The 26,767-nt window shown below is 42.0% G+C and overlaps 2 protein-coding genes across 3 annotated transcripts in view; both read left to right on the top strand.

Annotated features, from left to right (window-relative positions):
• The first annotated feature begins 90 nt into the window (after nucleotides 1-90).
• Nucleotides 91-22,114, top strand: rbm14b (RNA binding motif protein 14b). 2 transcript variants are annotated; one of them, XR_007971086.1, is made up of 5 exons: nucleotides 91-278; nucleotides 2,384-2,736; nucleotides 14,862-15,852; nucleotides 16,111-18,264; nucleotides 18,695-22,114. XR_007971086.1 is itself a non-coding variant. In XM_052132018.1 (4 exons), the coding sequence occupies exons 2-4, from the start codon at nucleotides 2,388-2,390 to the stop codon at nucleotides 16,415-16,417; spliced, it is 1,647 nt and encodes a 548-aa protein (XP_051987978.1). In that variant the 5' UTR covers nucleotides 91-278; nucleotides 2,384-2,387; the 3' UTR covers nucleotides 16,418-22,114. The 2 variants fall into 2 exon arrangements, 1 of the variants encoding a protein (XP_051987978.1); XM_052132018.1 differs by having other exon boundaries at nucleotides 16,111-22,114.
• Nucleotides 22,115-23,031: 917 nt separating this feature from the next.
• LOC127643729 (alpha-actinin-2-like) overlaps nucleotides 23,032-26,767 on the top strand; it is a 60,558-nt gene continuing 56,822 nt past the window's right edge. The window contains exon 1 of the mRNA XM_052126572.1: nucleotides 23,032-23,370. Within this exon, the coding sequence (XP_051982532.1) occupies nucleotides 23,233-23,370 (138 nt within the window). The 5' untranslated portion in view covers nucleotides 23,032-23,232. The remainder of the gene's footprint in view (nucleotides 23,371-26,767) is intronic.

The following is a 26,767-nucleotide window of genomic DNA, read 5'->3' as shown; positions in this document are numbered from 1 at the left end:
AGGTTCATGAATATGGTAATTATTCTGTACAATGGTATCAAAGTCCTACCTTAACTGCACCATGGTACCGCTACAATACTGATTCAGTGGTCTCTAGTTGCTTTTGTGCGTTTTGTAAAATGTACGTTTAGTTAACTTATGCATAGTGTAGAAGTAGATGAGCGGCACTCTCAGCCCCCAGTCTCCCTCAGCATGCGTTCATTCCTCACTACTGAAGAATGAGCGTGTTTCTAAAGAACGGAAGTAGACCGACCATTTTGAAACCCCGCACCGCTAAGGTAAGATGGAAGATTTCCCCCCTCTCTTTATACTTATGTTTCAAACAATCCGATACTCCTAAGTCATCCTATGTAGATCAATAAATAACAATTACCAATGAAACACGCTATGGCATACTTACGCCCGCAGTGTGATTTATGGACAAACGCGGAGGGTTTGGGGGGAGCGGGGACACAAAAATACCAACAAAATGAGTCATCTATTGAGTTATGTTGGAAAGAATGAATATGCGCTAAAGCTTAATGAAAATATGACAATAGATTGTGTCACTGCAGTACTTTGCGCTGCTATTCGTGTCAGACATCGGGAGTGTTTTGTAAACATCTGGTGTCAGAATTGTAACATTTTGTGTAAATCACTCGACACGCGTTACTCATGTTTTTGACGCCAGACTGTTATAAAGGGAGCGTCAAGTCAGCGGTTTCTCATATTGATAGGCCTGAGCGGTCGTTAAAAACAGTTTTTTTCCTCTTTTTTTTTTTTTTTAAACGCTAGAAGAATATAGTTCTCTTGTGTTCATGAGTGTGCTCGTACGCCGTAACATTGAGGAAGTGAACGTGTTTACCCTGCGTCACCAGATTGCTGTGGGGTTGTGTCTGCTCCTATTTAATTGTCTGTACTATTAAATAAATGCTTGCCCGTATTTCAATTTCTGATCAGCCTTGAACAACGTGTTTAGTAATTTTTATGCATGTATGTTGTGTGCTAGCTAGCTTAACCTAAGTTTCATTTAGTATAATGTTTTTTTCAAGACATTGTTATGAAAAGATTAAGTTTAACCCCAAAATGATAATTCTATCATTTACTCACTCTTATGTTGTCTCAAACTCGTATGACTTTGTTCCTTCTGCAGAATACAAACAAAGATATTTTAATGGAAATATTATATCTGTTTGTCTATACAATGAAAGTGAAAGGTGACCAAAACTTTGAAGCTCCAAAAATGACATAAAGGTAATCCATAAAACTCCAGTGGTTTAATCCATGCATTCTGCAGTGATTTAATCAGTTTAACCAATCAAAACTAGTGTTTCTTGACACATGAGCTAGATAGCACTAGGATGTGTAATCAAGAAATCATTAAGGAGACTTCTGATGTCAAGCTTTATATTGAAAAGGGAGATTGGATTGGATACAGAAGACGTGCTAAAAGACTGGAGTGTTATGGATTACTTTTAAGCTTTTTGGAGCTTGAAAATTTGGTCAACATTAATTTCCATTGTATGGACAAACAGACATAATATCTCCTTTAAAACGTCTTAATTTGTGTTCCACGGATGACAGAGTCATACAAGTTTGTTACTATGACTAGCACAGACATAGAAGTAACAAGAGTCTAAAATGAATAAAATCACAAATGCTGTTTATTGTTCAACCAAAATCCCAGTTATAACCAGGAATTATTTTTTGTTTGTTTATTTGGTACATAACATGGGACTTTTAACTATAAATATGCTCAAAACACATAAGGGACTCTTATTTTGAAATGACTTAGACTTGGCTCTGTTACAATTATCTCTATTTAAGTATTTACCAAATCAAGCTTTTAATAGCCTATATATATTCACCAGATGAAGGGTATTGTTTAGATATAATGTATACATAACCAGGTGAGGTTTAATGAGGAATGTGGTTTATTATTATTCACAAGATATTAAGTTATAGACAGGATGTAACTGCTGATGAGGCACATTTCCATATGGTCGCATTTTTCTTTGCATGTCCTCGCTTCAAATTATAACACAATTATCGGATCAAAATAATTGATCTCACCTCTGCAGGAGATTGTTGTAATGTAACAACTACATTTTCTAACTGTAGATTCCTCCAGCGCGCCGGTGGAACCAGGGGGAATAAAATAAATAAATGAATAATCTATGAGCATAGATTTTTTTGCAGATAACCGATAGATTCATAAAGCAACTATCGGCACTGATTATCCCATTAAACCGATATATCGGTCCACAACTAGTACCACATTACTTTATTACTTTATTGTAAGGGAATCACTAGTTTTCAGAGACCTTTCCCCTAAAAGGCCCCACCCATGTTGTAAAACATTCTGACACCACTGCTTTTAATCCTGAAATGCCTATCTTTACAGCACAATGGATAAGGGCAACACTGTTAAGCTCTTTGTTGGGAACCTGGCCCTGGACACTACGCAAGAAGAACTGTCAGCCATCTTTGAGTCATACGGACAGGTGGTTAGCTGCAGCGTCTTGAGGCAGTTCGCTTTTGTCCACCTGCAAGGAGAGGGTGCTGCCGAACGTGCTATTAGGGAGCTCAGTGGCAGAGAGTTCAAAGGCCGTAACCTAGTGGTGGAGGAGTCACGGGGACGCCCACTCCATTCCACAAAGGTTTTTGTGGGTAATCTGAGCAGTATGTGCACCACAGAAGACCTCCAGGAGCTGTTTCAGACTTTTGGGAAAGTTTTGGAGTGTGACAAGGTGAAAGGTGAGTGTACAGAAAAATTATCACAAGTAGTTAAAAGTATCTAACACATTTCTGTTCTCAAGTGGCTTCCACATGACTCGCAGCGGGGCGTCAATGCTCAGCTCATTGCAGGGATCCAGACTAACATTTGAGAGTGGTAGCACCATTATCTGATTTGGTAACACCTGTGAAATTTTTTTTTGTAATTTATATTTATAAGGAGAGAAAATAATCATAGTAATATTATTAGTGTATAATATTGATATGATATGATTGGACAAAACATACATTTTATGTTAGTCAACTCAACAATCAGTTCATTCCAAATGGATTGTTTAGTGTAAAACATGTTGAAGATTAGCGGACAGGTGGTCAATTTATTAAGAGATGAGCTGTTTATTCAGCTCACTGAAGCATCTCCTCCATAGACATCCATAAAATAAATGGCCTCCTGTCTCCTCGCCAGTGTACAGAATGTATATAGAATGTCTATGGGAGGGCCACATTATGCTATTTTATGCTCAGCTTGTAGGTTTATGCCTAGCATAGAAAGGCTCTGATATGCGCCTCGCTCATTCAACTGTAAGCATTTGCCTGTGGAGTTAAAGGAAAAAGTAACAATTTAGTGCTTGTTATACATATCAATGTAAGCTCAGTGTAAATTGCACAAGTGCATATAAAAAAAACATGTTACAAAATGTAGTAATGTAGGAAGTGTAATAGCAATAGCAATAGCAACTTTATTTATATAGCACATTTAAAAACAACACAAGTTGACCAAAGTGCTTTACATTGTAACACATAACACAGAAGGTAAAAAAGATCTAATCTTAAAAGTAAGCATCACATAGGCAGCAACACGTTTAATAAAAAATTATCACTGATTAAAAGCTATTGAAAACAGATGTGTTTTAAGTTGTCTTTTAAAATCCTGCACATTAGCGGCATCTCTAATATGTTCAGGCAAACTATTCCAAAGTTTAGAGCTGCTACAGCAAAGGTACGATCACCTTTTTTATTTCGATGTGTCCTAGGTATTTTGAGTAGCTTCTGAGTCGCTGATCTCAAACTTCGGTCCAGTCTGATATTCAGTTAAAAGATCTGACAGATAGGCCGGTCGCGAGTCCATGCAGAGATTTGTACACCAGTAACAAAAGTTTAAAATCAATCCTATAATAAACCGGAAGCCAGTGCAAGGAGATCAGGGTAGGAGTAATGTGTTCACGTTTTTAATCCCCATTAAAAGTCTAGCAGCTGAATTTTGAACTTTTTGTAAACGAGAAATAGATGACTGACTAATTCCCGTATATAACGCATTACAATAATCAAGTCTGGATGTTATCAAAGCGTGGATCGCGGTTTCAAGGCTTTTAAACGTCAAGCATGATTTCATCTTTGCTAGATTGCGTAAGTGAAAGAAACTTGACTTTACAACAGAATTGATCTGTTTGTCTAGTTTTAAAGAGCTGTCCATATTTACACCTAGATTTCGAATACATGTTTTAACATGAGGTGACAAAAGGCCAAAGTCTATTTCTGCTGTACCCTTGGCTCCACTAGAACTGCAGACAATAATCTCAGTCTTGGTTTCATTTAAATGTAAAAAATTCAAAGTCAACCATGTTTTAAGATCTTTAAGACAGGCCATAAGTGGTTCTAAACCATTTTCATGTGACAATGGCAGATACACTTGTACGTCATCAGCGTAGCAGTGAAACTTAATGTTATGTTTCCTGAAAATATTTCCCAACGGAATCATATAGAGAGAAAATAAAATAGCAAGAATGGAGCCTTGCGGCACACCATACATGATCGGTGCTGATCTAGAAGAACATGTCCCGATCTTCACTACCATACTTCTACCAGTCAGATAGGATTTAAACCACTCCAGGACCTTCCCCTGAACCCCCACATACTCCTCCAAACGTGAGATCATCACTGAGTGATCAATTGTATCAAAAGCCGCGGTTAAATCTAATAAAACTAACACAGCAGACTTTCCAACATCAACAGTCATCAACAAATCATTAAAAACTTTTACAAGTGTTGTCTCAGTTGAGTGGTGTTTCTTGAAACCAGACTGGTAGACTTCACCGATCTTATGTTCTTCTACAAAGTTATTTAATTGATGAAAAACAATTTTTTCTAAAATTCTGGATAAAAATGAAAGATGAGATACCGGTCTGAAGTTAGCCAGGACAGTCGGGTCCAGATTTGGTTTCTTTAGTAAAGGCTGCACACATGTTTGTTTCAACATGTTTGGAAATATCCCAGTATCTAAACTGTTATTTATAATTTGCAAGGTACCAGGCCCAATCACCTCAATAGTTTCTTTAAAAAACCATGGAGGGACCATATCTCCATCGGAGCCTGTGGGTTTTAATTTACTTACCACCTTTTGTAACCACTGAAATGTAGCCAATTCAAATTGATCAAAAACTGCAATATGCCGAACAGGACTTAATGGTTTATAAGTCATCGGTGAGAAATCCAGTCTAATTGCATCAATCTTAGAAATAAAATAATCAAGAAAGTTCTCACATACAGACGGGGACGGAGTTCATTTTACCTTAGGAGAAGGATTTACTACAATATTAATAATATTAAAAAGTGTTTTCGGATTATTCAAGTTTTTCTCTATAAGTTCTGTGAAGTATCTAGATTTAGCTGATTTTACAGCTCTCAGAAATTGTGTTAAAGTTTCCTTAAAAATGTTATAAAAGATTTGAAGTTTATCCTTTTTCCATTTTCTTTCCGCCTGCCTGCAAGCTTGTCTACAGCGCCGTATCTCATCATCATTCAACCAGGGATCAGACCTATTTTTACAATATTTACTTTTTAATGGAGCCACTGCATCCAACACTTCTTGACAGGTTAAGTGTAGCAGTTGAAGGTGTTCATCCACTCCCCTGTCCTGAAGACCACTGTCTGACACATTGTACACCTCCCTGAACCTTGTAGTAAAATCTGCACAGGTTGTAGATGAAAACTTATGAAAATACTGAATAGATTTTACAGGGTTGTTAAAATGGCAGACAACAGGAATAGTAAACAAAACAGGTTTATGATCAGAGATACTGTAATCACTTAATTCTAAGTCCTCAACAAGAAAACCATGTGTTAGTACCAGGTCTAATGTATGGCCATGCATGTGGGTTGGGCCTTTAACTTCCTGAGTTAGGCCAAAGGAGTCAATCAAACCTAAAAATCCTTTGCCAGGGAATTTTCAGAACAACACAGATGAATATTAAAATCACCCACAATAAGCAGTCTATCAAACTTTGATATCAAACCTCCGAGAAAATCTCCAAAATCATTGGTAAAGTCCTTATGTTGTTTAGGTGGCCTATATATGACTGCTATTACCACTGGGTTGTCAATGTCTAATATCATTAACTGCAGTTCGAACGACTGATATCCCTCGGTCACTATTTGTCTACAGTTAAACTTCTCTTTAAAAATAGAAGCCAACCCTCCTCCTCGACCAGATAAACGAGGAGTATTATAAAACTTACATTTCTGTGGTAGAAGTTCAGAGAAAGGGCTTATTTCTCCACGCGTGAGCCACATTTCAGTAATAAACATAAAATCCAAACCGCTCGCGGTAAAGAATTCATTCAATAAAAAGGTCTTATTTACCACTGATCTTGCGTTGATCAAGGCAATCCTCAGTTTTACCGGGTCATTGTTTACTTGAGATATCCGGCGCAAAGGTCTAATATTGCACGATCTCACACCACCACGATGAAGTCGAGGCGGGCGATACAGTTGCTCCAATCCAGACGAGGTCGGGGAGATCAGAATGTTCCAAGCATATGATGGTTCTCTTATGAGAGGTTCTCTCGTATTGCGTAAGCTAGCTTACGCTACGGGAAAGATTCATCTTTTCTGAGATATTGAAGCCAAAAAATTATCCTTAATTTTGTATCCATTGTCAACGCAGTGCGGCAGCTGCAGACCTTGAGCGGGCTAGCTAGCTCCTCTCAGCGCCGGAGACCGACACATCATCTGCGCTGTCTGCCTGGGACTGGGGCATGCAGAGCTCGCCCTCGCTGACGGCGGATGCGACCTCTGCGAGGAGCTTCCGATGTCGACCCTGCGGGCTCGACTCGAAGTATGCAAAACCGGAGCTGCCGCGCCGCCTTCTGTTTCACCGCGCCGGAAGATGCGCCGGTCCCAAAGGCTGCCGGAACCGGTTTTAGAAGCGACTGTCTCGCCGGAGTCCCTCCCTCGAGCATCGCGTTCACCCTCCCCGCCCTCCCGGGACGCGCAGTTGCCGCCGAGCGGCCGCACTGCTGCCACCTTGGAGAGCGAGGCGGAGGACAAAGGCTGCTGTTCCATCATGGCTTAGGACAGCGAGGAGTGGTCACAAGCCTCCTCAACGGCCCAGGAATCAAGCAGGACCCGCGCCGGAGTCGAAGGGGAACTGATATGCCTCCTCACACAGGCCGTCGACTGCCTCGGGCTCGAGTGGTCACCGCCCCCTAAGCAGGCTCCCAACAGACTCGACGGCTGTTTTCTTCAAAGCCGTCACCGCGCAGTTCCTGCCAGAACTCCACGCCGAGCTCTCTAAATCGTGGAACGCGCCTCTCTCGGCCAGGACTCGATCCCACGTCTCCACCGCTCTCGCTTCAGTGGACGGTGCCGCCGAGAAGGGCTACTCTTCCATCCCCCCGGTCGAGGATTCGGTAGCAGCACACCTTTGCCCGCCCTCCGCGAGATGGCGGTCTAAACCAGGAACTACTTCCGCCTGTGTTGGCCGCGCCTATTCCGCCGCCAGCCAAGCCGCATCTGCTCTGCATTCCATGGCCGTCTTGCAGATCCTCCAAGCGGACCTTCTTCGGGAGTGGGATGAGAGAGGCAGGCACCCAGAGGCTGTTACAGATCTAAGGAGCGTGACGGACCTGCGCCCTTCAGCGCCACCAAAGCTGCAGCCCAAGCTATAGGGAAGTGCATGGCCTCGCTGACTGTAACCGAGAGACACCTGTGGCTAACGCTAGCCGACATGGGAGAAACTGAGCGCTCAACGCGCCGCTCTCTCCGTCCGGTCTCTTCGGTTCCGTGGTAAGTGGCATTGTTGACCGTTTTTGGAAGTCCAGAAAGCCACCCAAGCCATGAATCTCTTCCTGCCTCGCTGCGCTAGCTCCTCTGCAGGCAGCCCACGTAACCAGCCTCCTGCACGAGCATCTTCACAGCGCCCAGCTCAACAAAGCCAGACTTCCCAGCGCTGACAGGGCGGCCGCCCCAGATCGGCTCAGACAGCCGCCGTAGACCACCGCCCCAGCGGGCCTCGGCCTAAGATTGCGCTGAAACCTGAACAACCGAAGTCCTCCTAGCTTTGTTGAACAAGCGACGGCTCAGTCCGCCGCGGCGGACCACCGTCAAAGCTTCAGCCCCTGTCAGTCCCCTTCTCTCAGGCTACTGCAGTGGTGAATTTAGCAGCCAACAAGCGGTGACACTGCCGGCTTGCCTGCACTCAAGCGCCGTTTTCACGGCGACCCAAATAAATCTTGTAAAGAGCAAACATGTCTTATGTGTAGAAAATGTGCCCACAACCCTGTGTTAGCCCCTACACACAAGCATAACACATCCGTGCCCCTATCAGAGCACGCTCTCATAAAGCGATTCACGAACCGCTCGGCGTCAGAGTCAATGAAAGCGCCCACAAATGCGTCTGTGCGCCCATTCTCTGGCTGCTCTGTCACCCGACCAGCCCTATGTGTGAAAGCGTGCCCACAATCCAGTGTTCACTTCTGCACACAAGCACTGCATGTCTCGTGTCCCCACCAGAGCACGCTCACATAAATCGATTACTGAACCGCTCGGCGCTAGAGTCAATAAATCGCCCACGAATACGTCGCGGCGTGCCCATTCTCTGCCAGCTCTGTTACACGGCCAGCAAACATTCCTCTGTGTGTAAGTCCGTGCCCATGACTATGCTTGCGCATCACGTAACAGATGTGACTCTTTCCCCATTCATTCCAATCGGAAGTCACTCACAAAACAGCCTGTTCATGCTGTCTGCGAGCAATCATGCATAAACACACTAAGCGCGCTCACACATTTTGTTCAGCTCTGTGTCGCGGCAATCAGAGCGAATTGGCCATTCACCCTCTAGCGTTACGCTTCAAAGCGTGGGAAGCTATTCCAGGGATATCCAAGTGGGTGTTAAGCAAAATACAACAGGGCTATTTGCTACAGTTCGATCGCCGCCCTCCTCGCTTCAGAGCTGGCTCGAAACCACTGTGAACACGGAAGCTTAGCGTGCATGCTTCGTTCAGAAATAACAAGCCTTCTGTGCAAAAGGGCCATAGAGAAAGTGCCACCCTCTCTGAGCGAGTCGGGGCTTTACAGCCGTTATTTTCTTGTTCCCAAGAAAGGCGGTGACCTCAGACCCATATTAGATCTCAGGGTTTTGAACAAGGTGCTTGCAAAAAGACCGTTCAAAATGCTTACAATCAGGAAACTCCTCGCGCATGTGCGCCAGGGGGACTGGTTTATTCTCTCGATCTGAAAGATGCATACTTTCAGATTCAGATAAATCCCCGTCACAGGCCATTCTTGAGATTCGGCCAGGTTTATCAATACACCGTCCTTCCGTTCGGCCTGTCCTTAGCACCCCGTACTTTCACGAAGTGCATGGATGCGGCGCTCGCACCCCTGCGGAGTCAGGGTTTGCGAATTCTGAACTATTTGGATGACTGGCTGATTATGGCTCAGTCACATATGGAGCTTCTGTCTCACAGAGCAGTTCTCCTCAGCCATCTGAACAGTTTGGGTCTTGCAGACAATTGGACCAAGAGCTCACTACAGCCCAGTCAGACAATTTCCTTCCTTGGGATAGAACTAGACTCCGTGGCAATGACGGCTCGCTTATCTACACAGCGTGCATCTTTTCAGATGAACAGCCTCACGCCTCTGAAGAAATTCCAGAGAGTGCTAGGTTACATGGCCTCAGCCGCAGCAGTACTTCAGCTGGGTTTACTGCACATGTGCCCGCTTCAGCATTGGCTAAGCACCCGCGCGTCTCGCCGGGCTTGGGCCACAGGCCGCCAGCCCATCAAGGTGACTCAGACCTGTATTTCAGCTCTGCAGCCTTGGACAGTGGCCGAGTGGTATCAGCGAGGAGTGACAATGGGAGCTGTATCTCGCCGAAAAGTCATCTCGACAGGCAGCGTCCAACACGGGTTGGGGCGCGGTCTCGCGAGGGCTCTCCGGTTTTCGGCCTATGGTCAGTTCAGGAAAAGCTCCTTCACATAAATTGTCTGGAAATGATAGCGGTCGATGCGCGCTCGTGCGCTTTCTCCCGGTCATTCAGGGTCACCACGTCCTGGTCCATTCGGACAACAGATCTGTGGTATCCTACCTAAACCGTCAGGGCGGTGTCAGATCCAGGAACCTTTTCCATCTGGCGGAGCGCATACTGAGTTGGTCCCAGTGCCACCTGTGCTCGTTGAGGGCGACGCGCGTGCCAGGCCACCTGAGCGGCGGCCCGGACAGACTGTCCAGAGACAATATTCCCCAGGGGAATGGTCCCTGCACGCTCAAACAGTCCAGGCGTTATGGCACCTATTCGGCAGAGCAGAGATGAGACCTCTTTAGCGTCAGAAGAGAACTCTCACTGCCCGATATTTTTCTCAGCGAGGGCAGCTGGCCCAGGACTGGCCCAGGCGCCCGCTTTACGCCTTCCCCCCAGTCTCGCTATTGCCACAGGTAATGCAGAGGATCAGGGAAACGCGTCACTCGGTGCTCCTCCAACGACTACCCGTCGCTCTGCCAGAAGGAGTAATAAATACCATTATACACGCTAGAGCCCCTTCCACAAGAATACTCTATGCGTCAGAATGGTCTGTGTTCTCAAAATGGTGCACCGACAGAGACCTGGACCCGCGGACATGTGGGGTGTTGTCGCTGCTCGTATTTCTACAAGAGCTGCTGGATAAGGGCAGATCCCCATCCACGCTCAGAGTGTATGTGGCAGCCGTTGCGGCGTTCGCTGAACCCCTGCACGGCCAGTCATGGGGAAAAAAACGAGCTGGTCATCCGCTTCCTTAGGGGAGCTAGAAGGATGAACCCCAGCGCCCCATCGGTTCCTATCTGGGATCTTTCTATAGTTCTCGAAACTATGAAAGCCCCCTTTCGAACCACTTCAATCCGTGGATTTGAAATACCTTTCACTCAAAACCATTTTTCTGACTGCCCTGTCATCAGTCAAACGTGTGGGAGACCTTCACGCGCTGTCTGTCAGCGCTGCGTGTCTTGAGTTTGGACCAAGTGACTCCAAGGTCATTTTAAAACCTAGACACGGCTTTGTTCCCAAGGTGATCGGTACTCCTTTCAGAGCACAGGTCATTTCCCTATCGGCGCTACCAGCATCCGATAGTGAACGCGACGCCAATCTCCTTTGCCCAGTCAGAGCACTGAGATTGTATACCACGCGCTCCGCCGCTTTCAGACGCTCTGAGCAGCTTTTCGTTTCATTCGGAGGGCGCACCAAAGGTCTCGCCGCCTCGAAACAGACACTATCTAGATGGATAGTGGACGCTATTGCTGCTGCATACGCGTCAAAAGACCTGCCATGCCCGTTGGGCATTAGGGCTCACTCCATTAGAGGCATGGCATCCTCGTGGGCATGGTCCAGCGGGATTCCCATTCACGACATATGTGTGGCAGCGGGATGGACTTCCCCTCCACATTTGTCAGATTTTACAATATGGAAGTGCCCGCTCTGCAGGCAAAACTACTAGCGGTTTAATACGCTACAGCTCCCCTGGTGAGCTGCACTGATGGGACACATTCCACACAGACCGGCACCGCCCTCTGTCGTTCCCTTCCCACTATGTGCTTATATATTACACAAACACTGACCCGCATTCTTGCCGGCCAAATCTTATTTCCCCACTCATAAGGGCTCCCCGGTTTCCCCTTAATTCCCTGGGGCTCATACAGTGGATGCTTGGCGCGCAGCGTTGACAATGGGTTCCCGTGAGCGTAAGCTAGCTTACACAATACGAGAGAACCTCTCGTAAGAGAACGTATAGTTTACCTAACGTAACCTCGGTTCTCTCTAGATGAGGGAGCGAGTATTGCGTAGCCGGCCGTGCTTCGGCGCCACGGCGACTTTTCGCTTCAGTCAATGAAAACCAGGGTTCCAGCCTACGAACTACGCTTATATGCACTCTAGTCTCGCCCTTTTTGGCGGGCTTTGATGCAGTGAGCGCGCGGACGCCTCTCATTGGATGCGAGTTTGCCCAAGCTCGTCTATAGGCTGCAGCAGTTGCCGCAGAGCAACCAATGAGCTCGCTAGCTAGCCCGCTCAAGGTCTGCAGCTGCCGCACTGCGTTGACAATGGATACAAAATTAAGAATAATTTTTTGGCTTCAATATCTCAGAAAAGATGAATCTTTCCCGTAGCGTAAGCTAGCTTACGCAATACTCGTTCCCTCATCTAGAGAGAACCGAGGTTACGTTAGGTAACCGATACGTTCCAATGAACGGCGTCTTATGAGATGACAGCAGTCCATTTTGTTGATAGAGGAACTCCGAAGGGTATACCTCTCCCGGTTTTTCACAAGGGTAAGCTTAATCTGAACAGCAACACCACCTCTTTTCCCTCTTCGCCTTCGGCGTTTCCTTCCCGTCGGCAAACATGGCACGCGCCGCAGAAAGGGAGGCACGGCCGCCAGCAGCGGTGGTGGAGTGCAATAAGCATCCAGCAACACCCAGTGAGATTGCTCATCGACCAGAAATTTAATGTTCAATAGAGTTTGCCGATCATACGCTATTAATGGCAGCGCATTTTGGCTTAAGACAACACTTGAGTTTAAAATCACTTGGCTTAAAAGACTCATAAAACACCATAAAATAAACAAACTTGGAAAAAGTCTCAGGAACTGACGGCCTGCCAAAAACACCGGCGCCATCTTGAAAAAAAAAATCAAATAAATTATAATAGATGGATAATTTATTGTCCTCAAATTGGAAATTTGTTTCCACCGTCGGTGCATAGAAAAACATAAACACAACAACACCATACATATTAACCATCAAAACAATCACAAACATAGCGTAAAAAAATCAGTATCATCTGCGTATATAAAGTAATGAGTGGTGGTAACTGAACTGGATTAATTATACAATAATTGTGTAAATACATAAATTCAAGGCACAGTCATACGTAATGAAATATTTTACCTCAGGAGGTAAAATATTCTGAAGTTATATATAAAATTTTTTACAAATAGGCTTGTGCTGCATCTATGCAAGTTTTTTTTTTTTTATCAATTAAATTATTATTTTATATAATACAATTATTAAATAATTGTTATAAGTGTAATTCTTCTTTCATCTTTAGGTTCCAACCTTGTGAATATTTTGTTAAAAATGTGTATGAAATGTTAAACAGTGAGAACAGCTTGTATCATTAATGAATATGCAATTTCATGACACATTATAAATTGACAGTGAAGTCATATATTTGAATATTATATATATTTATATACTGTATGTGAAGATTTCCCCTTCTAGATTTGCTTAACATCTTTTTTAGTTTTCACTTGCATTAAGCTTACATGTCATCAAAAATTTGGCGAGTAAAAACCAAAATGTACTAGCCAATGGCGATTCTTTTGCCGAGTCAGTTGAGGTTTGAATAGTCCAGTGGTATTTTTAATTAGACCACAACTACAGGTAAGACCATTGCTCCTCACTACCACATTAACAGCAATGAAAAAAACAAAATTGCTATTTCTGTTTTGAAAATACATTCAAACCTATACATTTAGATACTACAAAGACTAAATAAAACATTTAACCTGTCATAGTTGTAATAAAACAAATTAGCGTATATTCCCCCACAAATTAGCATATATTCCCCTATTAAGTAGATCTATATAAATAATAATATTTAGAATAAATATTTCTGCCAAAAAAAAAGTACAATACCATTAGTTACTATAGTAAATCCATGGTACATTTTTTGTTTGGGTGGAAAGCCTTAAAATTTATGTCTGTGTTCCCTGCCGTTTTCTTCATCAATGCTGTTTAGAATGGTGGGGCAGTTATATAATGTTTTGAATTAGTTTATTAATGAGCCATTTGGGCTTTTCATAATGGTTTGTTATAGGAATGCACCGATCCGATACCTGGATCAGCTACAGTTTTTAGACTGATAGTATCGGCCCGACAAGCCTGATCCAAATCCAATTCTGTGTTTTAGTCTTGTTCGTTAATGTCAAGCTCCAAAAATTACACAATAGAACCACAAAAGCACTATTAAAGTAGTCATATGACTCCTGCATTTTATTCAAAGTCTCTTATAGACATGCAAGAGTTTTGTGTATCACAAAAGGCTAATATGTAGCATGCATGCCTAGCGCTGAATGGTGTGGCTCTGTTGACACACACATAAGTATGCAATGGCTGGAGATGTTTCTTTACATATAAAAGAGTACCCTCAATAAATATCACACTGTGAGGTATAAATCTTCTACACTGATTAAGAAAAACAACACTGGTATCGGATTGGTATTGGCCGATACTGAGATTGCAGGTATCAGAATCAAGTTGGGAGAGAAAAAGTTGTATCGGTGCATCTCTAGTTTGTATGCACTGTGAATTCTGTGCCAAGTTCAAATGGGTTCGGCAACCTGTGCCACGCTTCTCATGAACCGAGTTCACGAGAGTTTAACAACTGAGGAAAGAAGGTAAATATTTATGAGTATGACATTCAATATCTCTCCATAAAGTCTTAAATATATATATATATTATTACTACTATTAATTTTTTGCTTTTTACTTTATACGTCATCATTAATGAGGTACAAAAGTGTGTGAAAATCAACCTGTCATTGCAAAGATAGACTGGTAATCATTGGCTGCCATTTTGAAAGAAAAGCATTTACAAGGTCAGAGTTGAAATTGTTTGAACTTTAAGTGCCATGTTACAATGCTTAACAGAAGCGCAATGTGGTGCCAGGGGAAACGCTGAATGAAGCTGATGCTTCAGTCCATAGAGTTCAATGTATTTATTAATGCTCATGTGAAGCCTCCTTATGGATTAGAGTGCATACAGGGTTCCATTTGGCTCTGATTGGTTCTCACTTACTAGTTGGATTCCTTAACAAAAAGTCTGTCTTCTTCTGCAGGTTATGCCTTTGTACATATGGAGAACAAGGAAGATGCCCTGCAGGCTATCGAGGCTTTGCATGGGACCTCCTTCAAAGGCCGGCCACTATCAGTGGAGCTCTCCAAAGTTCAGCCAAGTAAGCAGGCCCCTACTGGAAAGATCCCATGCGTAAGCTGTGGCAAACAGGGTCACTACGCAGGTGAATGCCCTGCTGGGAAGCCCACCCTGGAGCAATATCAGAGCCAAGCAGCCGTGCTAGCCGCTGCGGCTGCTGCGGCTGCTGGCCTGCCATTGCAGGTTCAACAGAGTGTCCACAATTCTGTGTACAACACCTCTACTTTTGATCCCACTTACGCTGCTCTGACTGGACTTACAGCCGGTGCAAGGGCAGAGGGAGGAACAGCGGTGGCTCCAGCCGTCTATGGAGCATTAGCCAGTCAAGTGTACGGAACAGTTGCCAATCAGTTCTACAGCGGGACATTTGCAAATCAGGCGCTCGGCAACAGTGCTGCTGCTGCGCAGATGTATGGCTCTGTTAACCCAGTTCTTTATGGACAGATGACGAGTGGTGCAGTCGCAGCTGCTGCTGCTGCATATGGTCCACAGGTTTATGCGTCGGCGGTAGCTAATCCAGTGTTCCTAGCCGCGGCACACAGCATGGATGTACCGGCAGCTGGTGCTACTGCTGTTAACCCAGCCTATACAGTAGCACCAGCTCTCTACAGTGCTACACCAGCTTACGGGGCTCTGGGGGCAGCTGATCCAGCAGCTTTCTTAGAGGCAGCAAGGGCACACTACTTTGCACAAGGACAGCAAATGCTAGCTGAACAGCAACATACCAGCTCCAAGTCAGGAGAGAGGGACCGGAGTCCACTAAGAAGATCAGCCCCTTTGCTGCCAGACCCTGTTATGAAACCATTTATGTACCAGAGGGCCAAACGCAGAGCCTTGTTACCTACTCCAGCTGGTCGAGAGGAAGCTTCTGCACAGGAGGATGACCCTATAGCCAGGTAAATTGACTAGCAATAAACTTTGGAAAAAGAGAGAGATCATGAATGATAACATTTATTTGATTTAGTTAATCTTGTAGTAAATTTAGTGAAGACCTTTCATGGAATAGTGTAGCAATATATATATGTTTTTCCTTCCTGTCTAATGGTGTATGTGTGTGTGTATATATGTATATGTGTTTGTTTATGTGATTTCTGTCTCTCTTTCCCTGTCTGTGTGGATGTGCACATGTGTTTCCTGTCCTCTGTTTCTCTCAGATACTATGCCGAATACTACCAGCAGTACCAGCAGCTGCAGCACTACCCACAGTACCAGTATGCCTACTCATCTCCCAATCCCCTTGTGGCGATGCCCGGACTATCCACACTGTCTGGTGTGCCTGCTCAACAAGTAGCAACGCTCGACACTCTCAGGCCAGTGCTGAACGCCGCCCCCATGCCTGCTGCAATCGCCATGGCAACACAGCGCGTGTATGAGCCTCCGCCGATTCCGCCGTCGCACAAGGAGCCCCTCCTCCGCCGCCCCGAACTCGCCCTACACACCCCTGAAACACCCTTCCGATAGTGTCCTCCACGTCCTTTCTGCCTCTCCTTTCTTGTGCTGCCTGTGTGTGTGTGTGTGTGTGTGTGTGTGTGTGTGTGTGTGTGTGTGTGTGTGTGTGTGTGTGTGTGTGTGTGTGTGTGTGTTTGTTTGTGTGTTTAAGATGGTGGGCGTGTTGGTTTTATCTATAGACTGGAACCTCTAACCTTGGTTCTGATCACACACCGGTGCAGTCAGGGCTGAAAAAGGGAAACTGCATGCTCTCATTCCCTCACACTTTACCAATGAAACACATCAGTGGTCTGTTTAAGAAATGTCCACTGACCTTAAATCTATTGCCAGTTAGGTGTAGATTAGGGGTATAGGGTAGATTAGGTATTTGCCATGATGATTTTAAACTTTTATATTCATAAGTGTTTGTAGTCTATGAATGATACTGTACTTGATAATTTTAAACATTGCTTGAAATTGTCATACGAACGTAACCAGTTTACATATTCATATAGTTATTGAGAAATTAGATATTGAAATATTTCAATAAGTTTGAATGTAAGTTTACTCCAAAGGGGTGTGAAGTGTTGGACCAGGGTTGGACAGTGTTTTACATGTCTTTGTGTGTGTTTCTTGTTTTTCTCTGGGACTGTGTTGTAGCTTGTATGCTTTCCATTGGTTGTCACAATAGGACATGTACACGTGCACAGGGAAGCAACCTCGATCCACACGCACATACATACGCATCCCTTACACCCCAGATGGGGAAACATTAGTTATGACCTTTAACACCTCCCTTCCATCCCTGTCCACCCATCCTGAAAGCTGAAAGACACTGTGACTTTTCTCCCCTCCTACTTTATGTAGCTACTTCCATAAATATGGAGATGTATGGGAAATACTTAATCATGAAGGTGTAGTTAGTAATTTGCTGGGATTGGCCCTCCGGCCTGTCTGTCTTATGGGAGCGTCTCTACGTTCACCGACTTAACTGCCACAAAATTAATCATAGAATCTGTTTTAAGTGTCTTATTAATGCTATCATGTTTTTTTTTATTTTTTATATTAAAGTAGTTATAAGGGACTCAAATATTCATTTAAAGAAACATGCTCAACAAACATAAACATTTTTTTTTTAACTTTTGTTTACAGCTTCAAGCGAGATATACTTTTACGCAAAGATTGTTTATAGCCAAAAAAAGAAATCCTGCCAAAATCATGTTTTTCAGTGGCCTATGATTCTTATGCCTTAGTAGTGAAATGTATTAAAGATTTTTTTATTTTTATTTTTTATCTGTAGTCTTATAATGTGAAACTGGATTAAGGCTACACTTAAGTGCTGTATATTTTGTGGTGCTGTGATTTGGAATTAAATGCATTGGGAGATTCCTATCAGTTTCTTTCAGTCTTCCTGCTCTTTTCACTGCTGAAACTCCATAGTTGACCCTCACTGCATCTCTCTTCTTCTCTCATTGCATCTGCCTCTCATTTAGTGCCAGTATGTCATTCGTTTACCATGCCCTTATTCAAACCTACAGTATGTGATGAGGATGTCAATGTGTGAATGTGAATGCTTATCTTACTAAATGTTTTGCATCGACATTCACATTTGTAGTTTCTATCAAGGTAACTATTTTTGCCACAAGTGAAGACTGTACACAATCTATACTGACTATATAACAAGACTACAAATAAAGAGCCCGCCCGATCATTTAAAGAGGAAACACTAGAGCTTTTGCTGGAGCTTTTACTATTTTTGCCTTTTGATGTTTCATGATTGTTTTTCCTTTGTGAAAGACCAGACTCATGAATCGGAATCCTGAAAAGAAGCTTAAGGAGTAGAGACTGATCCCAATCTCACCCCTGTCTCTATGGATGGGGTAAGTCTGGGGTCAACCCCACTCTATACCCCACCCCACCATACCAAACCCCCTACAGGAGCAACAAATTCTTCTGCCCAGCTTCTGGTCCCTTTTAGCCACCCAAAGACTGCATGCAGCTTTTGTAACTGGTGTGGTGTACAATGACAATTTGTGACTAGATTTTAAGATTCAAGCAGTTTTGCATATTGCAAAACGTTATTTATGTGTGAGTGTCAGATGACACTAGCACTGTTAGACCATTTTGCAATTGTTTTCTGATGTTTTACGTGATGGGGCTGAGTGCACATGTAAATTTAAGACTTATTCCATATATCTTCGCTCGTTTGTATAGCAGTGGCTTTGCTGTAGTGCATGCTTCCTTTTTGTTTTCTTGTTTCAAGCCCCATAAAACGAACACTTACTGATGTGATTGTTCCAACTGAACTAGGTCCCTATGGAACTGTGAACACCATGAGCAGTGCTGGTTGGGTGAAAGAAAGTTAGTGCCAGGCAATGCACGGGAAGTTCTCTATCTCCATTCAGGTAAAAGCACTGTGCCCCCTTTCTGCCTGTCGTGCACCCTTTCTGCGTGTGCGCCTTGACCGCATACCTGCTCTATTTCTCCTCACTACCACCCCACCCCTTCTGTAGATTCCTCACTATTTGTCACCATTGCCAGAGCCAATGAGATTCTCTAAACACTATTATTACGCTACTATCTGTTACTGCCAAAGGGGGTGGGGGTTGGGGAGTGACCATTTATTTTTTTGGTGGTTAGTGTCTCGTAATGGTTGGGTACTTGGTGATGTGTGGGTTTAGCTTTGGAGAGAATGTGGTCATAATTGGTTCATATACGGTTTAATTAATGGTTTATTAGTTGGTGGGTGAATAAATCAATGAGATTTGAATGTGTCTTTGAGTGGCTATATGAACACATGGGGGTGGCAAGGGGTGGCTGATAAAAAAAGAGTGTCAAAGGTTAGTACTTGTGAGTCAAACTGTTCTAAGGCTTGGTAGATGTGGACCTTGCTCAAGAGTTCCTACAGTATCGCCGACTTCGCCTGGCCCCCGTCGCCTGTGCCTTTAGTTTTTTATGATTTTACTCCAACACCATCAGGCCTCCCCAAGTCTGCTCGCCGTTGACTCCCAATTTGCCGTCGCCCTCGTCGTATCATCAGTGATAGCTGTTGAGTTTGTTTACTGTTAACCAATGCCTAAACGAATCCTCATAGCTTTGTGTCACTAGACCTGAGATACCGGTTAAACTTAATTCGCAAGACTCTCATTTGGACACTGGCAGGCCTTATCTTGTAGGGCAGCACTTATGATTTGCCTCAATCCAGCAGTGAATTCTCTGTATAAACTTCTACTTATGCCTTCTCGATCAGTGTTGGGTAGTAATGGATTTCTTGTAATCTTGATAAAGTAATCAGAATTGAAAAATTGTGTGTGTGGGGGGTTATAACTGAGCGATGCAATCTTTGGTTCTCTATATGCATTATTTATATGAAATATAAAATTACAATTAATATATCATTAAAAATATATATTTTAATAAATGTTTTGCTTATCATCTAGCCATGTGTGCATAACAAAATTGATTTGGCCACACCTTCTCATGAATAATTACATGGTACAAATTGTTAATCTCCAAAACATATCTTGAGACATTCAATTTGTTTTATTTCAAAGCTTGATTAAGTTTTTTTTTTACAATACCTAAATGACATGCCTAAATAACAACAATAATGATAACGTGCATGATATCACTGCCTTGCATCTTGAATCTTGAGAAACACAGTTTACTGAGTGACTGACAAATAGGAAGTTCATCATTTTATGTTATTTACTGATTACAATTTTAGTTGTGTAATTTATAATCAATACCATAACATATTTCAGAAGTAATCTACCCAACACTCTCCTTGATTGACAAAACTTTTCAGGCTAGAGGAGAATTTATGAAATTATATTCAGAGAGTTTATCTGAAAGCCAACTTTTGTCACCTGTTCAAATGAGAGTCTGATAAGTTTGTGTTTGAAGTAACTTGGGTATCTTGCAGATCCTTTTTCCTTGGGAAAAAAAAGGAACCACAAATCCACGTAAATCTCTCCTTTCCACTGCCAAGGTGCCGGTGCCCATTCTGGAATTATCCTGTGTGTTTTATTTTTAAATCAGTAGTAAGACTCATGAAGCGCCATGTTTGTTTGTGGGCAGGTTGTGTTGAAATGTTGTCACTTACGTCATTATTTAGCTCTCAAATCAGTGGAAGAACTGTCAGTGGGCTGGTTTACCATTTTGGTGGAAGAGGGGTATCTAGGCTCCTATAGGACTTCCTTCAGAGGAGCATAGTAGTGGTGTACCTCATTCGAAGGTGCTATTTTTTACAGGCCACATGATCACTTTAAAGTGTCTGATCATGTGTGTTCAAGGTAAATCTCTTTTTGTTTGGCAAAACATGCAAAGACAGATTGATCTACTGAATTCGGAAACAGTAGGTTGAATTTTCTTGAGCTAAAGTCAGTCTCTGCTTACCAAAATTTTAAGAACTGCCTCCAGTGGCCAAAAGGAGAGTGTTTTTAAACATAAGGGTGCATGTGAGCTCCAGTTTTCGGGTGAAATACACCCTCAGAGTGGGCGCCAAAGACAAGTTGTTTATAGCTGTATAGGATGTAATACAGTGAAGAGCAATGCATATTTTATTCATTCTTCCCCAAGCCTAAACCTAATCATCAGTGGAATAAAAATGTATTCTTAGAGGGAAATTGGAACCTTCGAATCTTACTCAACACAGATGTCACAAACATGATTACTTCCTGGATTCAACAATCTGGATTTCCCACTTGGCCTCTGCGCACTTCCGGTTGCACTACTGGAGAAGTTAATAGTTTGAACCGATGCAACAAGTTCTGGATGTTGATGGCGCTTGTCAGTAACTCTGCATAATGGGGCCGGTATCAGGGTACTGGCACATTCTGAAGCAAATTTCGACTTCTCGTGTGTTCATGTTGCAAGACATTTAGCATCTTTACGCATACTGTCTTGTGTTTCTTTCACTTTGCCAGTAGAAATAAGGAAAAACGGTAAATGAGCCGGAAATGGAAAAAGGGCTAAATAACCCCCTTTTCAATCTATTCAGACCATATTATGGAAGAAGAACTGTCCATGACCTTAAGGCAGATACAATGTCTGTGATCCAGAGATAGAGTATCAGTGGCACTCCCAATATCAATAGTTCTGTATTAAGATATCTGGCGTGCAGGTATTTGTGGTTGACAGATATTTCTATGATGTCTCCGCGACTGGGGTTCGTCTTTGATGGCAGATGTCTGTGGCAGATAGATTTCCGAGTTGTATGAGTGGAACCTTCCATATTCAGTATGTTGGTTCTGTAATATTTAGAATTGAAAAACAATCCTCCTAGAATATACTCTTCCAACATAAGCCTCCCTGAATGTAGATGGTATGTTCCATGGTTTCCATGGATTACGGAATGCTCCCCCTGATAATTTTTTCCTCCACAGATCCCTTCTAGTGTTTGTATCCCCTTAAATGTGAAAAGGTCCAGTATTTTAATTTTGTATCTCTGAGTAATTTTTAGAACTGGGTGAAGATAGTGCTTTGACTTTTGAAGGTTAAAGTCAGTCATTTTATAACTGATGTTTGGAACTGGAATAAATTCTATTGCAGGCGATAGGACATGAGCTGGTTGTAATTGTTTTAATTACCTTCTGTTGAATATATGCATGCTTTTGTTCATGTGTGTATATCCAAAAACCTTGCAACTTGTAAAGTGTACTCTTCTACACCAGCTTTTGCATGAACACTGTCTGGCATTGCATGCTTGCTGCAATAAACTAGTACTACACCACATCATAAGCTTTGTTGTGCTCATTTACTTGTCATGGTTTGAAAATAAGAACAGTTTACTTTTTTTTTAGGAAGTAAATAATTGATAACAAATTGGTCTTGTGTTTTTATAATTGTATGTATGAGTGTATGTGTATATATATATATATATATATATATATATATATATATATATATATATATATATATATATATAATCAGCTTGTTTTACTGTATAATAGGCTTTGTGACTTACATATTTGAGGATGAGGTCACTTTAACTTTGTAAATATTAGGCTGAAATGTTTTTTCAATGGCTGATGCCAATACAGATATCTTTAAAGCAGGGTGGCCAATGGTTAATTAACATAATATGATTTAACAACATCAAATGAGATATTTACACAAGTTTATTTAGAAAAAATTCACATTGGCTGTTATGTTTTGAAACTGAAACGAGGGGGAGGTAACACTTAAATCCAAGTGAGCAAATTATATCGGCCAATAATCTCAAAATGGCCAAATATCATCCAATGAATCAGCCTGACCAATATATCAGTCTGTCACCAGTAGTAAACATAGATCTTAGTGTTTACTAGGAGGGGCACATTCAGCGGGGCCAGATATCCAACAACAGCCCTGAGATCTGCTGTTGTAACTATATTTAATCTACAGCAATTAAGCTGAAGAAGTTAAAACTGTCCCCAGAACTGCTGCTCAAGGAAGGAGACACCAGCTATTGCCAAGGACAACAGGTGTCCTTAGCAAAGCAGGGGCCACCAGTAGGCGTGTATGGGGTCTTTCCCTGCCCTTCAGTAAAACAGCCTTCAGTTATTGGTCCAAGTACACAGTTTGTCCTGCCTCTCAAACCTTTTAGGTTGCAGAACTTGATACCACATTTTTAGCCCTGTTATTTATTGGGGTGCAGTCACGTGTGATACTCTTGACCAGGAAAGGAGCACTGGGCAGCAGAACTTCTGCTCGCACCTCCACACGGGCACCTCGGACAAGTGGAGTCTGGCCTCTTCCTCCACGGTCATACACAGAGTCCACTAACCCACGGACGGGATTTAGAGTTCCTAAGGCGCAAGGCGCATAACTTTTAATTTTAAGAGTTAGAGGGATAAGTGAAAAAGATGACGGCTGTTGTTGAGACACAGATGCAGTATAACACCACCTACATGATGTCTACAACTGAAGACTACATGACTCAAGAGGATGACTGGGACAGGGACCATCTGTTGGACCCTGCCTGGGAGAAACAACAGAGGAAGGTAGGTCCACGTAAATGTGCTGGGCATGCAACACAATGAGGTAACTTTGCTAGAAGATCTTCATTTCCAATACTATTCCCCTTTTGTCAAAAATGTACCAGGGTAACCACAACTATGATTCTGTGGTAACAATATAAACAACATAATGACCATAAGATTCTGAAAGCATCTATCACTGGAGGACATCCCCGTTAATTTTTTTTTATAATTTTACAGGAGTAGTTAGCATACTGCAGTAGTGGTACTTTTGGCAGAAAATATAAAAGTTAGAATGATACATTTGGCAAAAAGAGTAATTGTAGAAGTGCTACATAAAACACAACCAGGGCACTTTGTGGGGTGGTTTTATTTTTTATATTACATGACTGTCCTTACTGTCACCTAAATTTACCACGATAACATAGCTTCAGTCAAAGTATGACGGATACTTCTATAAGCCACCACTGTCATCCCAAAATAATTAATACAACAATTACCAAAAGGTTATGAATGGATATTCTGAAAAGATTCTGACACTGTTTTAAGGAGATACCATATACATTTGTAACATTAACTAAGAACTATTTAAGCAGAAACTATGGTACCCATTCTAATTCTGGTAACTTTAAGTGCTATATATATATATATATACACATTTAAGCAATATCACAGGAGCAAGAGTGCTAGATGGCCCTACATTAGCACTGCTGTGATTTGGCTGCAGGCGGAGTGCTGTTGGAAATCATAGCAGTGCTGATTTAGGGCCATATTGCACTATTGTGAGTGTGATTTTGATTATCTACAACAGCTCAATGAAGAAGTACATTTAAAAAAAGTACAATCATTAAAACGCATATGTACATGGAACTAATTTATTACAGGGCAGATCAGAATCTGCCATTGCTGGTTCAAACCAAATGATGCGTCCAAGCATTCGTTAGTAATTAAAAAATGTAATTTCAGAAATAGTATCACGGCTTGTGCTATTTCTAACAAGATATTGGATAAACAAGGATGGATGTGTGTGTGTGTGTGAGAGAGAGATGGAGTGTGTGCGATCACCTTTTGCCATGCCCAAGCAGAGATGCTGTCAGCTTTCTGAAGATCAGCTTTCTTATTGGAAAAAGTAGCCATTCAAGCGGGTGTATTTCTCCCTATTTCGCGGTAGCCGGTGCACAAGAGTCTTTCACTATAGAAACCGCATTTTAAACAGTTTGCCCACTCCAATGTGGAAAGTACGTTAAGAGGTAAGCACTTTCAGTTTGTGTAATTAATCTGTCTGTTTTGTCTCTCAGCTGTGATGAGTCATAATGCTGAAGTTGTTCATTTAAAGCCATTTCCTAGCTTTAATAGCCTATCACAGATTGTTGTGTGTAAACACTGGCTGACACGAAATTTACTTCATGTCACCTAACTGGCACATATTACACACAAAGATTATCTTTTGCCACCACCTGCTGGCTAACATATATAATTAAAAAAAAATACATGTAAAAAAAGACAAACAGTAGCTCTTACACTTTAGTTTAAAATGGCATGAACACAAGCGGAGTGATACCCACACAGTGAAGTATGGAGTGCTGATGGAATGTCTCACGTCCAATCAGATTCAAGGACCGGAACTAACTGTTGTGTGTGTGTGAGTGTACACACACACACACACACAAAACAGTTAGTTTCAAGGACCAGCTTGTGCTCTCTCGTGCAGTCTTTTATTGTCATGTGTGAAACAGAAGCAAGTGCTCCACAAGATGCCCTATATTTTTACAGATAATTAAATAGCTAAATTATTTTATTATTTTGCAATACTAAAATGTTAATGTTAAATTGTAAGTATATATTAATTTAACACATATCATACTTGTAATATACATACTATAATATATTAATACTGCACTGTAAGTGTTGGGTCTCTGCAAGCCACCTACTGACAGCTGTGCCCCCACACTTTCAAAATGAATGCTACATCCCAGGTCATCCCCCTACCCCACATACAAATATTTGCCTATTTTTAAGATTTACTTATTTCAATTACATAACAAAATTCCATCACATTGATTTGAATTTAAATGTTTAACAAAACTGTTAATTAACTTATATTAGGCTATTCAGCTCAATTTGATGGAATTTCTTTATGAAATTTAAATACATAAATCTTCAAATACTTTTCTGAGGGTATTTTGCTTATTTTGTATGTTTTACATTTAAAAGAAATAAACTGCAGTCATTGGGAGAAACAACTCTTATGTAGAAGATAATGTAGAAAACACATGTGCAGGCACTCTTCATAAAGGTGTCTCATAAACACTTATTTGATGTTGGCAAGACCTGACAAGGCTTGAAGGATATCAACAGATGGTTCCTCACAGAGTGAGAGAGAGAGAGAGAAAGAGAAAGAGAAGTGCAAGAAGGGTTCATTTCAGTCTGTGAATAAACACGCCCTAAAAATACTCCTGAACCTTGCCGCCCCATCTCCCGTATTCCTGCATCGTTCCCTACATTGATAAGGACATTTTTTTAGCCTCCTTTGCCTGTGTAGTCACTCCCTTTTTGTTCCACAGCCAGGAAAAACAGGGTACCACGTCAATTGTCACTATTTTAATTGCGCATGATTTTTAAGGTGCATCTGGAGGCGTTCCATTGCCAACACCTTTTGGCACAAAGCTGATGTAGTCTTTGCACTTTACACATGTCAGTAGTTATTTCATCTACCCAGCTAGAATAAGTTCTTGTGAACTTTCTTTTTAAACCATTTATATTTTCTTACTTTTACTCCAGACATAAGGCCATCTATATGCTACTGTATTTCTAAAAGATGACAATTTTTTTTTTTAGCATATACTGTATATATGCACTTAAAATGTACAGCCTCTCCTACGACAGCAATGTTGTTTTTTTTTGGAGCTCGAAGGCTCATTTAGTGGATTTGAAATGTGGAAACCTGTGGATTTGCATCTGTTTTTGTAACAGGCCTAAGCCTACAGGTGACACAAGTACATTTGCATATGCTTGCATATAGACACTGAAACGTGCAATATTGACATACTGACAACCTCTTAAACGTAATTCATTTTACGTATATGAAACTTTAGGGATGTACAAATGTTTATGAAACCTTAAATGAAATTTGTGTAATTAATCAGTTGATTTTCCTGTATTCATAATCAATGAGAGTAAATAAATGATCAATGTATTCACATTTATTCACGTAATTGTAGCATTTACCCAATTTGAAATTATAGAACAGTTTCTTTCTGTGTAATTTCTGGTGCACTGTTCAACAGGTTTAGAATGATTACCTCATTTTTGAGATTTTAGACATGCCACTATGAATGAGCTGCTCTCATGCACTAATGCTCAATGAATGTCCAGATTATTATTATTTTGTTTTTAAATGAATTCAATTTTGGGTTGTTTC

The sequence above is a fragment of the Xyrauchen texanus genome, chromosome 1 (genome assembly GCF_025860055.1).
Source record: "Xyrauchen texanus isolate HMW12.3.18 chromosome 1, RBS_HiC_50CHRs, whole genome shotgun sequence".
Classification (NCBI taxonomy): Eukaryota; Metazoa; Chordata; class Actinopteri; order Cypriniformes; family Catostomidae; genus Xyrauchen; species Xyrauchen texanus.
This window is presented reverse-complemented; position numbering and strand designations above follow the sequence as displayed.